General features: G+C 48.4%; 1 protein-coding gene across 7 annotated transcripts in view; it reads left to right on the top strand.

Annotated features, from left to right (window-relative positions):
- The window catches only part of PTPN1 (protein tyrosine phosphatase non-receptor type 1), a 125,561-nt gene that overhangs the window by 45,871 nt on the left and 64,181 nt on the right, over window positions 1–15,509 (top strand). The window contains exon 1 of one of the 7 annotated variants that reach the window (XM_026503721.4): window positions 13,859–14,106. The exons of 4 other annotated variants lie outside the window; for them this stretch is intronic. In XM_026503721.4, the coding sequence (XP_026359506.1) occupies window positions 14,044–14,106 (63 nt within the window). In that variant the 5' untranslated portion in view covers window positions 13,859–14,043. Of the gene's footprint in view, window positions 1–13,858; window positions 14,107–15,509 lie in introns of those variants that run through there. 2 more of the 7 variants (XM_048222114.2, XM_026503724.4) reach the window with 2 other exon arrangements.

Here is a 15,509-nt window from a genome sequence, read left to right as displayed (position 1 = left end):
GTTCTCACTTGGGTTCTCTCGTGCCGTCGTTGGGGTTGACGCCATCTTGACTTGGGCTGGACATCCAAGATGGTGTCTCAGTGCTCTGTCCCTGGCGTAGCCTGGACTTCTACAGTGGCTCAGGGCGGTATGAGACAGGAGGCCCAGAAATGGCCCAGCATCTATTCTACCATGTTTTATTGGTCAAAACAGACACAGGTCAAGGCCAGTCCAGATTCTTCTGTTCCTTGTTGCCCAGATTCAAAGGGCTGGAAGAGTAGACCCCATATCTCAAGAGAAGAACTTGATGGTAGCCATCTTTGAAGTCAAGTTAATGTATATTTTACTATTCCTCTACCCACCCCTACCCCATATCATCCCAGGATGTTACATGCTTTCCCCCTCCCATACCATTCTGGGATGTCTCCCTCTTCTTCTTCGAGGGGAGTACCACTGAGGAGATGCATCACAGTTTTGTGGGCTCCAGATAAGACGTGAAACTTGTCCCCTCCAGGAGCATCAAGAGCTAAAGATTCTTTGAGAAATTGAGGTGGGCTTTTTGCTTTCTTTTGCTTGTTTAACATCCCTTCCCACTTCCTGTCCTAGGATCCCAATCTTCCTGTGGGGGAACTAGTGGTCAACCACGGGTGCCTTGCACTCTGTGAGTCTGTGAATGGGCAGTGACCCAGGCCACAACAAACAAACCCTCTCTGAAATTTTAATCTCACACGGAGTGACAAAAAATTCTGAAATAAAAGTTTGCAATGGACACTGTAGGTGCCTTCCCACCAGTGATTATACCCCAGGTACAGGACAGGCGTGATTAGTCTAATCCAGGGTTTCCCAACCTCTACACATTGACATTTGGAAGAGATCATTTTCTGTAGTTTGTGAAGAGGGGGCGGGGCTGTCCTGGGCATTGTAAGATATTTATCTGCATCCCAGACTTCCACCCATGAGATGCCACTAACACTCCCCTAGTTGTGATACTTGAAATTGTCCTGCCAACATTGCCAAAAGTCCTCCGGGGGCCAAGACTCACCCCCTGTGCCTCTTCCTGATGATTGGTTCAGGCGTGAACAGGCCTAAGCCAGTTGGGCCACTGAGACACCTGAACAGATTTCTGGGACGCGTCTGGCAGCAACACCTCCTTACTCTGAAGAGAGAACCAGGAGAGGGGGGCCTGGTGGCTCAGTTGGTTAAGCCTCCAACTCTTGATTTTGGCTCAGGTCATGATCTCAGGGTGGTGGGATCGAGCCCTACATCGGGCTCCTCACTCTGCTTGAGTCTGCTTGAGATTCTCTCACCCTCTCCCTCTGCACCTCCCTCCTCTCTCCCCTGCTCGCACACTCTCTCTCAAATAAATAAGTCTTTAGAAAAAGAGAGAGAGAAAGAGAGAGAGCCAAGGGAAGCCTCTTTCTCTCTTTCTTCCCTTACTGGGCGTTAACAATGTTCTAGCCCGATTACTACTGGCAGCCCCTTTGCAGCCATAGAGGGAACGGGCTTTCAAATGAAGCTAATACGTGGATGGTAGGGGAAGAAAGAAAGAGAACCTGGGTCTCAAGTACATTCTTGAATCTCTGAGTCAACCAACCCTGGGATTGCCCTACCAACCAACTCCCTTACTGTTTAAGCCAGCTCAAACTGAGTTTTCTGTTACTTGCAGCCAAAACACCCTAAGTGACACATCATCAGAGCTGAAGAGAACACTAGCCAGTTGATGAGGCCAAGACCCCCCCAGGGCATCCTGTTTCCAATCCTTTTCAAACTTGCTTCTGGAACTTTCTCTCTAGAAAGTTCTTTCGCTCTATTTCTATAAAGTGCCTTGCGTCCTTCTAACAAGTTCCTCTTCTGTTCCTGTTGGCTAGAACCAATTTCGTGACTTGTAGTGGGAAAATTCTATTACCTCAGTTGACTAATTTCAGCCAAAAACCCCCCACATTCCCAGCCACCATACCACCACCGTGGAGCTACCTTAAACCGTGTTTGCTGAGTATGACTGACTCACCTGGTAATTTACAAATTTCTTGAAACCCACAAGAACGACTGAGTCTCGTGTGGTCAGGTGGATGGGAAAATCAACACAGTAAACAGTCTGGTAAATTCTAAAGAAAACACCGAATCGGGGGGCGGGGGTCATGCCAAAGGCAGCCCAGCAAAGTCACCCCAGCCCATCCTGAAGACTGCTAGATCCAGCCAGGGTCCAAATTAGGTTAAGGGACAAAGAGAAGAACAGGATTCCGTGGTCAGAGAGACCCTGGCTCCACCACGCACCCAGGGTGTGACCCCAAGGGAGTTCCCTCTCCCGCCAAGGCTCCGCTGTCTCATCTGTCAAATGAGCATTATCATATTAGCTTCTCAAGGTTGATGTGCAGTGTAACTGAGATGACACACGTCTAACCGGTTTAGTGATATGTCTCAACTCGTTGAGATGTAGCTATGAAATCGTTTTTGTTTTTATAATAACTACAACCAAATATCCTCTGCTGAAACCTCCCTTTCCCTCTGGGTAATAATAAAAATCACAGAGTAGTGGTGGTGGTAGTAGTAGTAGTAGAGACAGTAGTAGAGGTAGTAGCAAGTCCTCACAGAGAGCTCCCTGGGCACCAGGCACAGCCCTAAACACCCTGGATTTGTTAGCTCATGAAATCCTCAAAATGACCGTAGGTGGCAGGAACCCGTATTATCCCCATTTTATAAGAACAGAGAAACAAGAAGTTAAGTCATTTGCCCCAAATCATGCAGCTCTTTAGGGATGGGTTTCCTCAACCTACCTTTCTGCCATTCCGTAACTTGTCAGGCTCTTTTGGTTACCAAAGCGGTCTCATTTCAGCTTTCAAAACTTAAAACTCCTCAAGTTAAAATGTTCATCTCAACAAGTGAGCCACGACTCCCCCCAACACGGAGGAATCTCATGGTCATGATGCTGAGCTAAAGAAGCAGATACGAAAGTGCATACACCGCGTGATTCCATTTATGTAAAATTTGAAAACAGGCAAAAGTAATCCAGGGTGATAGATGTTAGGGTGATGGTAGGTCTTGAGCCGGGGAAGTGATAAGAAGGGCTACAAGGTGGCTTTCTAGGGGGCTGGTAGAGTTCTGTATCTTGAGCTGGATGCTGGATACATGAGTATGTTCAGTTTGTGGAAATTCTTGCATCTCTGTACTTACAATGCATTTACTTTTCTGTATATGTGTTATATTTCAACGAAAATGTACTTGAAATAATTTCAGTCTCAGATTCGATTCAGAGTTCTTTTATACCCTCCCTCCCATCACTCAGTTCAAGCTAGACTCATGGCTCTAGGAACTTGGAACTGGGTGGGGCAGTGCAAGATAGGAGAGGAATGGGGTGTCATTTCATTGAAATAGCTTCACAGCGAGCCCTGAAGAAAGGTGGCTGTCCCCAACTGCTGGATGACCTCCAAACTTAGCTGAGTGATTCAGAGGCCCAGAGGGCTCCTAACGATACTTTATTGGGTATGCAAAGTACCTGGTACAAAGCAGGTATAACAGAGGCCCCCGGGGTGGAAACCCAATATTTTTGATGTCTTGAGGATTAGAAGGTGGGATGCAGTGCTATTTTAAAGATGCTAGAAGTTTGTGGAGTCACAGTGGTCAGAGAAGTCACTTCTATTTGAAGCCTCTGAGTTAGATAAAAGGAAAAGCCAAAAGTGTGCTGTCTTAGGCCGAGTTCCTTCAGAAGCTAACTCTGAGACAAGGATTTGAAGGCAAGTAACTTATTCAAGAGGCAATCTCAGGAGTGGGGAAATGAGACTGGGAGGTGAAGGGGCATTCATGAGCAGATCACTGCTGCAGGCAAGTGGGGTTCCTTCTCATTGGGGACCACTGGGAGAGTTTGCAGAACACGCCTCTGAGTTGCCCTCCCTGAGGGACAAGGAGCTGGGGTACTTATTCACCAACTTGCATTTGTTACTGATTGAGGGCTGCTTCCGAGGACACACACTCCCCAGCACACACACTCCCCAGCACTCTTGGCCAGGCCCTAAGGTGAGCTGAGCCCACTCCCATGGCCAGAGAAAGCTTTTGGCCCTGAGAGCTGCAGGTGTGAACACCATATGCTGAGAAAATGCGGGCAGGTCATCATCATGACGAGAGAACACCTCTCCCCAGCCTTCTTCTGCGGAGAAAATAAACTCTGTCCTGCTCAAGCTGCCATTAGTCGGATCGAATGTTCCTTGCAGCTGAAAGCATTCTGCACTGATCTGTGAAGAGCAAGGGGGAGCTAGAGAGGAGACTGAAGCAACAATTTACAGCAAGGAGAGGCAGTGACAATCAGAGTTCAGGGACACTGTATTCGGATTTCTAGAAAGCACTATGGAGGGAAGGTGATTTGATTTCCAACTGCCTTGTAAGATGGGAATTAGACCATGCATATGGGTTCTTAAAGGGAGGAATGACCCCCTCTGAAGGGTGAAGAACTTGGAAATAGTTAAGTTTGAGAGACAGAGGAGGAGAAAAAGAGTCAGAGACCTGGAGAGAGACAGACAGCGTGGAAGAGAGGAGAGGGGCTGAGGTAGGGGGAGATGGAGGTAGAAAGGAAGAGGCGGAGAACTCAAGAAGCGTGAAAACACATGCACCAAAATTTTAAGTGGGCATGACAAGCAGTGAGACAAAGAAGTAAGTGTTCTCTCTTTCACATGGACGTTCCAAGATCTCTTCATTAAATGTGTATTCGTTTTGTGATAGGAAAAGAACTGAGAAAAATAAAAATGTCCCCCCCCCCCAATGCTAGCACTTAGAACTCCGAGCGAAGGGAACACCCGCTCCGGATTTCTTCTATCTTTACTTCTTCCATGTTTCTCAAAGTGTCTTAAATAGAGTTTTCCATCCTTCTCTCCCTCCTCCCTTTTTCCCTTTTTTGAGAAGACCTGGGTCAGAGCTGGCTCCATGCTGAGCCATAACTGAGGCTGACCGCAGTGGGTTAAAGGGATTTTAAGGGGAGGATTAGAAGCTGCTTTGCAAGGAGAGTTGGATTAACTTTTTCTTTCTGGCTCTATTTCTGCAAGAACTGGCTTGTCCTAGAGTAGCGTAGGAGGACAGTGGGGAGGAAAATCGGCTCTGTTTAGGGAGGTGATAACATTGGGTTGAGATGATTCATTCTTTCATGTATTCGTTCAAGAAGCATTCAGGGAGCACCTCCTCTTGCCCAGGTCTTGAGCTTCCCTGGACAAGTGCCAGGATGAATACTACACAGTCCCTGCCTGTGAGGGGCTCCTAGTCAGCTGAGAGAGACACACAGGTGGCCTGATGGGGCCAATACTAAAGGATCGATCCGTGCCGAAATTGAGGTTTGCACAAAGGCTGAAGTTCTGCTCTCACCCCACCCAGATACAGATCTCACTCCTGAAATGAAGAAGTAAGAAGTGACAGGGAGGTCCTTATTTAGGACAGTGGTGACAAGTTGACACAGGTGGTTTCCAAGAGATCTTGACCTCCAAAGCAACCAGTGCTCTGAAGAAGGCATGTGGGTCAACTTGAGACCCTTGGGCTGGAGGAAGTAGAGAAAGAAGATAAAGGCCATGGATCAGTCAGCATGTTTTGGGCTGTGAGTAACAAAAAAGCCAACCCAAAGTGGCTTTCACAACAAAACCATTTATGGTCTTTACAAAGAAGTCTAGAGGTAGGTGGTTCCAGGGACAGTATAACAGCCCAATGAGGTTGCCAAGAACCCAGGTGCTGTCTCTCTCTCTGTTCCTCCGGCCTTAGCCTGGCAAAGAAAAGGTACACTTCCTCTCCTGTGTCTCTCTTACGAGAGGGAAAAGCCTTTCCCAGAAGCTCCTGGGCAGACTTTGCCTCCCATCCCACTGGCTTGGGATAGAGTCATATGTCTGTGCTCTGTGAAGGTGGCTTCTAAAAGGAACATCTCATCTTTTCAGCCTCTGTTATAATGGGTGGGTTCTGTCAACCAAGAAGAAAGGGAAAGGGAATGATGGGTAGAGAGACAACCAGAAGTATCCACCTCAGAAGGGAATTAACATCGGCTGGGCACTGTTTATAACTCCAGCTATCCCCCAAATTTCTGGGAGGACCCCATAGCTATAAGAAGACCAAATTTTTGTCAGTTTTTTTCTGCAGGATATTACTCAGAATCTCTGGCAGGATGTTTACATGCCCCATGGACCGTCCTTGGGGCTGCTTGGCAACCATAGTGAGCCATCTCTCTCAGGACTTCCACGGCCCTCTGCCGCCAGTTTTTAACTGCCTGCACCAGGATGCTGCGCCTGTCCCCAGCACCATCTGACCTGGCAGCAGTAGCCAGCCCTCTTCCGTAACAGCCCCCAAGATCATGGCTCGGTTCCTCAGAATATAGTTTCAATTATCATAACCACGACTACCACTAACGTCAGCTTAAACAAAGCAGTTCATTTCTAACAAGCTGGATGACCAGATCCATGCATATCAGCTGAATAGCAGCCCTTTTTTATGTCTCTCTCATGTAACAATCTGTGTGTGATCAGTTTGGGGAAGATGGGGCAGCTCCTCAGAGTCAGGGTCCCGGGCTCCCTCTATCTTAGTCTCTTGTTTCCCTTGCGTTGTTTCCCTTGAACGCACAGTTCAAGTTGGAGCCCACTATGTCCACATTGTAGGCAGCAGGATGGGCAAAATGTGAAAGAAAGAACTTGCCCTGCCCCCCAACACCCAGCACCCCCTGACTCTTTGAGGGTGTGATTCAGAGTGGAGCAGGTCACTTCCATTCACGTTTTATTGGCCAGCATGTAGTCACATGGCATATCTAGCTGCAAGGGAAGCTGGGAAATGTAGTCTTTTGCTGGGCAGCCATTTGCCTGGCTGCAATCCCATTTCTTTGAAAAAAAGAGGAGATTTGATGTTGGTGACAATTAATATCTGACCCCAAAGTTAAGATGAGTCCATAGCAGGGAATGAAATTTTACTGAAGCCTTGGCGATAACAGGTGGAGTTACAATGCAGAAAAGGAACATGCAAAATGAAATTGTAAACAAATAGCTCCTTGAACCCGTGTACCTGGATCATTCTTTCTCTCGTGCTGGTCTTGACCCTCCTTTCTCTCCAGCCTGCCACCGTGTTGTGGGAGCCAGCCTACCTCTCATGGAGGGAGGCTTCCTGACCCTTTCTTTCTAGAATTTAGAACCCTCCTCTTCCTTACCTACCCCGGATATGGGCAGCGGGGGAGCTCCCTACACTATGCGGTCCCCGCAGCCCAAGCGAGGCCAGCATTAGAGTTGTAAGCACATTCCTCCTAGTCTGGTTCCGTCTGCTTTCGGTCACTCCAAGTGTGGGTCCTCTCCACATGTCTGTCTCCAGCACAAGAAGAAGAAAATTTGGGGCCAGGGGCTCCTTCTCTGTGCAGCGGGGTCTCATATGAAAGGCTATCTCCATCTTCAAATACAGAAACTACTAGAGCGGATACTTGATCAAAAAGACACACATCTCTCCCAAGGATTCCCAGAACATTTCTATCTAAATGTAAGCTTAGAATGTAATTCCTTTCCTCTAAAAGCCTGCTATCTTTAGACCCACTCAACTCATTATGCCAATGCTGCTGTGTGACAGTGGGCAAATTACAAAACCACTCTCTTTCCTCATCTTGAAATGAGGTTAATGACAGCCCCATTCACAGGTTTGTTGGGGAGATCTAGAGAGATGATGGAGGTAAAATGCTGACTTAGCACAGAGACTGGCCCACAATTAACACCCAGTACATGTAGCTATTCTAATTTCTGTTACTAACGATAGTATACAGTCCAATATGGGGAATCTATCTGGACAATGTCATTGTTTTAGGACTTCCCCCAAGAGCAGTGCTTCCTCCCAGAATAAAGGGGAGAGACCATTTCCATTTTCAAAGACAGAAATGGCTTCTAGCCCACTGCAAGAATTTGAAAATCGGGATCTCACCTCTAGGACTTGCTACACAATTTGTGAGGCCCAGTTCAAAATGAATACACAGTTCCCTTGTTCAGAAATTACCAAGAAGTTCAAAATCTTCATAAGGATATGCACAGATTGCACACACGCCCGCAAGGCTGACTCTGCTCACCTCCACCAGCAGGACAAAAATTAGAGATGGTAGACAGCAGGTTACAACATATACTATGGAAACATCTGGAAGCCCGTGGCAGCCTGCTTTTTCCACTCAGCAACCTACACAGGCAGAATGACAACAGCCATGTATATTAATTCCTTGCCGTGAACTGGAGACCGGGCTGGACACCCTTTCATCTGACCATCACATTCCTGCCTTGATGGAAGAAGATTGAAAGCCGAGGATCACAGAGGGTGGGGAACTTGTCCAAGGGCACACAAGCCCAAGACAGCTGGATTCCAGACCCTGTGCCCAGAATCACGAAGTGTGCAATGTAAGTGTCCCCCCACCTCCAACCCTCTAAACTAGAGGGTAGGGGAAGTTGCAATGGCCTCTGGAAACCTTCCTGGACTCCTCCTTCGCTGAAAGCATGGGACCTGGTCTAGTTTCCATCCTTGAGTCTAACTTCCCTTCTGGAACCTTCCCCCCATGCCTCTGACCCTCCTTTCTCAGAACACACGTGATTCCCCTAGTTCCCCCTGAGTGCCTTTTCCTCCCCCCTGCTGGGCAGTCGCCCGTTAGGACAGGCAGCTCCAGATTAGATTCATGTATTTATTTTTGTTTTTATTTTTAATGGCTTGGAGTAGTCTAAAATATTTTCTGGGGGTGGAGAGGTGGGGGAGTCCAGTAAGGATGTGAGTGAGGAGCTTCTGGACTGCAGACTTTGCTCAGAATTCTGAAACAGTGCAGAACTTGTATCTGTGGACAGGATGTCAGAACTGGGAGCAGCACCTGGAGCTAAACTGGGTTCAGATCCTGGCTCCATCCTTTCTTAGTGGTGTGACCATCAGCAAGTTGCTTAACCTTTCTGTGCCTCAGTTCAAACAGGGGAGAATAATACAGGCTCCTCTGTGTTATTGTAAGTGACAATTATGATCACTATTATGATCTCTTTGGGGTGATTATTTGTTTAATGCTCATGGGAGTTCTTGGAGAGACTGTATAGCATCATGGCCGAGAGCACAGGATCTGAAACCAGACTGTCCATATTTGAATCCCACTTTGCTACTTACAGCTGTGTGACCTTGGTTAAGAAGTTGACCTCTCTGGGCCTCAGTTTCTTCATTTACCAATATTTCCCTTGGACAGAGAGATTGGTGTCGAGATGTGAGACTCAGTTGACTGATGGGATGCAAAGCCATGACTTATGCTGAGACCACCAGGGGAAAGAAGCAATCTTTCCGTTGGGGTTGCTAGGCTGGCAGGATGTGAGTCTGGAGCCACTGGGGCCATCCTGGTGACCTCAGGGGGAGAGTCTATAGGAGTCTGAAGTTAACACAGGAGGCAGCAGGTAAGAGAGCTGGAGAGAGTCATGATGATATTGTTTGAGCTCCTGGATACAGCTGTACCTGAAGCAAGCCAGTTTTGGACTTCCCAGTTTCATGAGCCAGTAAATTCCCCTTTTTGTGAGAGCCACTTTCAGTTGAGTTTTTCTCACTGGAAAGCATCCAGGCTGACACCGGGCTTAAGCAACTTGCCTGAGGCCTGAAAGCAAGTAAGTAGCAGATGCAAGATTTAAAATCTTCCTATCCACTGTGCCCAAGCCAGTGTTCTGTATTAGATATTCACTAATTTTACCTCTTTGTGCTCTCTGAACAGCCATTTCCTCATCTGCAAAATGGGATAATGCGAGGCTTGCAGGGCTGTTGGGAAGTATAAAATGCAAGACCACAGTACAGTCTGTGGCTAGAGACTGAAACACTATGCATCCAGTCTCCAGTGCTGTGGGCCTTGGCTTTGTCCCCAGTTAGTTATTCCATCTCAGGGAGGTCTTTGGCTGACCCCAAACCAGCCATCCATCCAGTCAAGGTGCCAAACTATGTTAGGAGAGCATGTGTGATTCTCAGATGCCAGGGCCATTTCCTTTCCTGGCCACGTGTCCTCATCGGTGGACAAAGGGAGCTGGATGACCCTGAGCTCTGAGTCTGTGAAGTAGAAAGAAGCCCTGTCGTCATTTTGGATTCTGGAACCTTCCCAGGAATCCTGTGCTCATGTGGGAATGACCTGTCACTCAAGGAAGACAGCATTGAACCAAATCAACTTAGTCTCTTTTCTTTTGTGATGTTTATATTTAGTGGTGGATATGGAGGATAGACACAAAAAAACAAATATAGAACATAACATCACATGTTAACAGACAGGAGAAAATAAGTCCTTAAAAGCCTGGTAAGTGCTAAGAGGGAAAAGGGATAGGGTGATGGGATACCGTTTATTAGAAGGCGTCAGAGAGGGTCTTTCTGAGGAAGGGACATTTCATCAGAGACCACTTTGGTCTCACTGTGGAGCCCAAGCTCTTAACCTGGGCCATCTCCCAGAAAAACGACTAGGAAAACTTGCTGACACGGCTAAGTTAGGAGCAGATGATCTGTTGGAGGCGTGGTAAACAGCCAACCTTCTCCACTGACAGCTCTTTAGGACTTTTTAAAAAGTTTAATGGGTCATTGATTTCCTTCATTAGCTAAATCCATGAAGGAAAGGCCCAATAAACTGCATGAGCCCACTCCTCAGGCATGCCTGCTGGGAAAAGGTTTTAGCTATCACGACACATGGTCATTTGTTTATTTTCTTAACAGTCATCACTCAAAGAGTCCCAGTCATCATCAGCAAATCTCTGAGGGATCCCAGGGCTCGGCTGGTTCTCGGCCAGGCCATGGCAGGAACTGGCAGAGCTTCACAGATGAAAGGAAGCCTCAGAGAGCTGCAGAAGACCTTGGGACCCTCCGGACCCAGTATCAGATGCTTGGGACACAGACAGGAAATCAAGGCCCCTGCCCCCATAGAACATTATAGTGGGGGGCAGGAGAGGGAAGCAAGCCAACAAAGAAATAAACAGGAGAATTTTAGACAGAGGTGAATGCCATGGTGCACAGAACAAGCTCTGGTCTGTGTTAGAAGGTGGTCAGAAAAGACCTGTCCGCAGAGGTGCCATTTGACCTGAGACCTGAAGGGTGAGAAGATCTGCAAGAAGTGTGGTTCAGGCAGAAGTTACAGCTGGTGCAAAGGTCCTGAGGTAGAAACTAGTTCGATGTATTAGGGACTGGTTTGGAGTGGAGTATGAGAAGAGGGGAGAGGCTGGGGAGGTGGGCAGGAGCCAGGTTGCCTGGGTCTTATGGGCCAGGGTTAGGATTTATTTGAGTTTCATTCCAAGAAGGATGGGAAACTATTGGAGGGTTTTACATATTAAGAGCTTCATGATCCAAATATTAAAAGCCCTACTGTTATGTGAAGAATGGATATAACGGGATTAGCAGATACCTGAAATTAGGGATTTCATTCAGGATCAATGTTTGTGACCAGTTTCACCCTCTGCTGCAGTAATAGGTTGAGTTGGGCCTCCCAAAAAAATATATCCATGTCCTAACCCCCAGAATCTAGAATATGATCTTTTTCAGAAAAAAGGGGCTTTGCAGATGTAATTAATTTAAGAATCTCAAAATGAGATCGTCTTGGATGACCTGGGATTGCCAAATCATCCTGGATTAGGGTAGTTCCTGAATCCAGTGACAGGTATCCTTATATGAGTGAGGCAGAGGGAGCTTAGACAGAAGAGGAGAAGATACAGAGGAGAAAACCAGATGAACGCAGAGACTGGAGCGATACCCCACAAGCCTCGGAATGATTGCAGCCACCAGGAGCTGCAAGAGGCAAGGAAGATTCTCCCCTAGAGCCTTCGGAAGGAGCAAGGCCCTGCTGCACCTTGATTTCAGAATTCTGGCCTCCACAACTGTTTGAACATAAATTTCTGTTGTTTTAAGCCACCACATTGGTGATCATTTGTTATGGCCGTTCTAGGAAATTAATACAGCCACGAAACAGCCCAAACTCGGGCCCCGCATTATCCGCCTCCGGCAGCCCCCAAGAACCTGTGCATAGCTTTGGAGCCACTCTGAGGCCGTTCCAGTCACTGGGTGGCACTCCCTGCAGGCATGTGGGCCACCTGGGCTCCAGATAGATATTTTATTTATTCAGGAGGACAGGAATGAACCAGCCCTGTTCTCTGTTCCTCCAAGGAGCTCTCAGTTCTGTGAGTTTCAGACAAACCAGCACTCAAAGAAATGAGGGCAGGAAGAATGCAGGAGACAGGAGAGTCACCTAAATGGCTAAGACTTAAATTAGGCAGCTTCTAGGTGTAGGGGTTTCCAAAATTTTCACCAGAATGGGCATCTTCTGTTAATTTTCCCCGATGGAATACTCAGCTTCTAAAGACATTGGCTAGAACGCCTGGGTGGCTCAGTCGTTAAGCCTCTGCCTTTGGCTGAAGTCATGATCCCAGGGGCCTGGGATGGAGTCCTGAATGGGGCTCCCTGCTCAGCGGGGAGCCTGTTTCCCCCCTCTGCCTGCCGCTCCCCCTGTTTGTGCGCTCTCTGATAAATAAATACAATCTTTAAAAAAAAAAAGACATTGGCTATCAAACCAATTGCGTTTATTCAATAATTACTCATTTACCTCCCTATTTGCTATTATTGGGAAGTATATAATCACACAGGTTAATATATTTGATCCACTCACTATACTAAGTGCCAGATCTCTAGCAATGTGTATAATCATTCAGTCTTCACACCACCTCTATGAGGTGGGTACTTTTATTGTCCTCATTTTACAAAGGAGGGCACAAAAGCAGAGAGAGGTTGGATCATTCGCTCAAAGTTGAAGAGCTAGCATTTAGTAGAGCTGGAATTTGGATCTAGGCAGCCTGGCTCCAAAGCAAGCACTCCCCCGGAGACTTGGTGAGAATCTTGGCTTCCGTGCCAATGTGCAATGCTACTAAACACAAGTGATTTTGCATCTGTGCACCTCAGTTTCCTCATCTACAAAATGGGAATAATAATAGTGCCTATATTATAGGGTTGTTGTAGAAATTAAGTGAGAACATGTACTTGGAATGGCAGCCACAAGCACTGAAAGAATGAGCTAGAATTCAACCAGTGAAATCAGGCAGCTTCTCTGGGCAAGCTTGAGATGGGAACAATGAAAAAGAGGTGATCCGGTTCTCTAGGTCCTCTGACCCCATGGAGTTAATTCACAATCTCCACATAATGTGCCAGGCCCAGGAATGGATGGCTTAAGCTAGAACCCACAGGAAGGCAACCTGAGCAATCTGTCCCATATGTGCTTTAAGGACCACAGGTATAGTAGAACTGGCGTTGCTGGTGAAAAATACAGATTCCTGATATCCGAATCCCTTTAAGGGGATTCTAGAAATCTACATTATTCAATATATAAATGTACCACGTAATTTGTGCTCCACTGAGTCCAATCTGAGCAGGATTTCCTTGCTACTTTGAGAAATACTGAAAATCATGCCAAGACCCCATTCCATTCATTCCTGCAGTGCCCAGGATAGGAGACCTCAAACAGAAATCTTGCGTTTCAGACAAGGACAGTACCCTCGAAAAAGCGGCGGACATTTGGCCTTAGGGGAAGGCATGCAGCCCTCGGCCCATACTCCAGCTTGCAGCACTGAGGCCAGGGGCCTGGCGCTGCAGGACAGATGCACGGTTACTTCAGGGTCACTCTGTGACTCAACCGGCCGCGTCGAGGCTTGAACCCAGGGTCCACCGGGGCCTTGCAAACCCACGCTCCGTGGGCGGGACTCCCAAGGTCGCCTAGGCAACCGGCGTGGGCCACGCCCAAGCCCCGAGCCCCGAGGCTGGAGGAGGGAGCGCACGCTGCCTGACGTCTCGCGGGGCTGAGGCCACTTCCCCCAGCCCCTCCCCCCGGCTCCGCCCCGCGGAAGTGCTGGCCGACATTTTCGAATGCTGACTGGTTCTCTCGCGCGGGGGGCGGGGTCTGCGGCAGCGCGGTGCGTACTTCCGGCTGCCGGGTTGACATGAAGAAGCAGCGGCGGCTACGGCGGCAGTAGCGGCGGGAGTCGAGGCTTGCAGCGGGTCTCAGAGCTGAGAGCGCGGCGCGGCCTAGAGCGGCAGGCGGTGCAGTGGGCCCAGGAGGAGGCGCAGCAGCCGCCCTGGCCCGTCATGGAGATGGAAAAGGAGTTCGAGCAGATCGACAAGGCCGGGAGCTGGGCGGCCATTTACCAGGTGGGGTAGCGCCCCGGAGCGCGGCATGCCCCTCGCTTAGGCCGCGTGAACCTTCCCCTCAGACCCCCGGTCCCGGTCCTCCCTTGGGGTCTCGGCCCGGCTGCGTGAGGATTCGATCCGACGGCGGCAGAGGCCGGCCTCCTCTCTCTTTGTCCCCCGGGTGGGCCTGCCTCTCTCCCGGGCCTCTCAAACCCCTTTGATCCCCCACCCACCTCGTATCCTCCAGCCCGGGTGAGCTCTGAAACCTGGAGGCCGCCCGTCGGTGCTCTCAGCGCGAATCCCTCGCACCCTGACCTCGCCCCCCTGCTTATCCACTCTTTGTCCCCTGGGGTTGATGGAACACCCCCACTACTTCCTTTTCTAGACTGGACCACCTCAGACTCTCTTCCTTTGTCTCCCTGGGGGAAAGGGTTATTCCCCCCTCCCTCCTTCACATTTCCTTTCCCCTCGTCTCAGTATGTGTCAAATCCCAAGGATGACAGTCCTCTTCCCCCTTCCTGTTCATTCATTTAGTGAACATGAATTGGCGTGCCAATTCCATGCTGGGCATGGCGCTGGAAGTAGTGTTTGCAGGACAGACAGGACCCTATTTCTTGCGGAGCTTAGAGTCTAATAGGGCAAACACATGAGCAAATCATTTCAGATTGTGACAAATGCTGTGAAGAAAACGAAACACCATAACGGGGTAGAGTCACTGCCTGGAAGGTGGGCCACCTCAAGGGGGATCAGGGAGGATCTGTCAGAGGAAGAGACTTTTGCTCTGTGTGCTGAATGAGGAGCTGCAGCAAGCCCTGAGGTCAGGCGAATGAGCTTTTCAGCCAGAAGGCCTGCGGTACCCACTCCTCTGGGGCCAAAGTATTACCCTTTCAGGCTGGAAGCAGGGAAGGTTAACGTTTTTTTGCCCTCTCTAAAATAGCTTCTTTCCCCACTGAGCATCTTACCCTTTTTGTTCTGGCTGAGAAATAATGGAGTCCTCCCAGTCTTCATCTCCTTGTGGGTTACGTGGTTCATAAAAAAGTTAGGAAGGTAGGGTTTCTCACCTATCTGCAGCATCAGATTAACAACACGAAAAGGACTGCTTTCATAATCAGCTAAATCCTCTACAGAAAATACGAGCTCCTGATTAAATGTCATTGCGGGGGTTGTGAGGATTAACCAAAACCACACTGGGTATTTTAAATAGGCGATGGACAGAATAGGGAGATTTTTGTTACTTGTGTAAAGGGAGAATGCATTTTATTCTGTTTTCAGCTTATGGGCTCAAAAGGCAAATTGTGAGATCCATCAGCTGGTCGTATTAAAATCTATTTTGAGCTCCACTTGAAAAAAGCTTTAAGGAGTTCCTTGGTATGCTTGACTAACAAAAGCCTTTTTTTGGCAGGCCTGGCTTCATGTGGATTTGC

Source organism: Ursus arctos, unplaced genomic scaffold, assembly GCF_023065955.2.
Source record: "Ursus arctos isolate Adak ecotype North America unplaced genomic scaffold, UrsArc2.0 scaffold_16, whole genome shotgun sequence".
Taxonomy (NCBI): domain Eukaryota; kingdom Metazoa; phylum Chordata; class Mammalia; order Carnivora; family Ursidae; genus Ursus; species Ursus arctos.
This window is presented reverse-complemented; position numbering and strand designations above follow the sequence as displayed.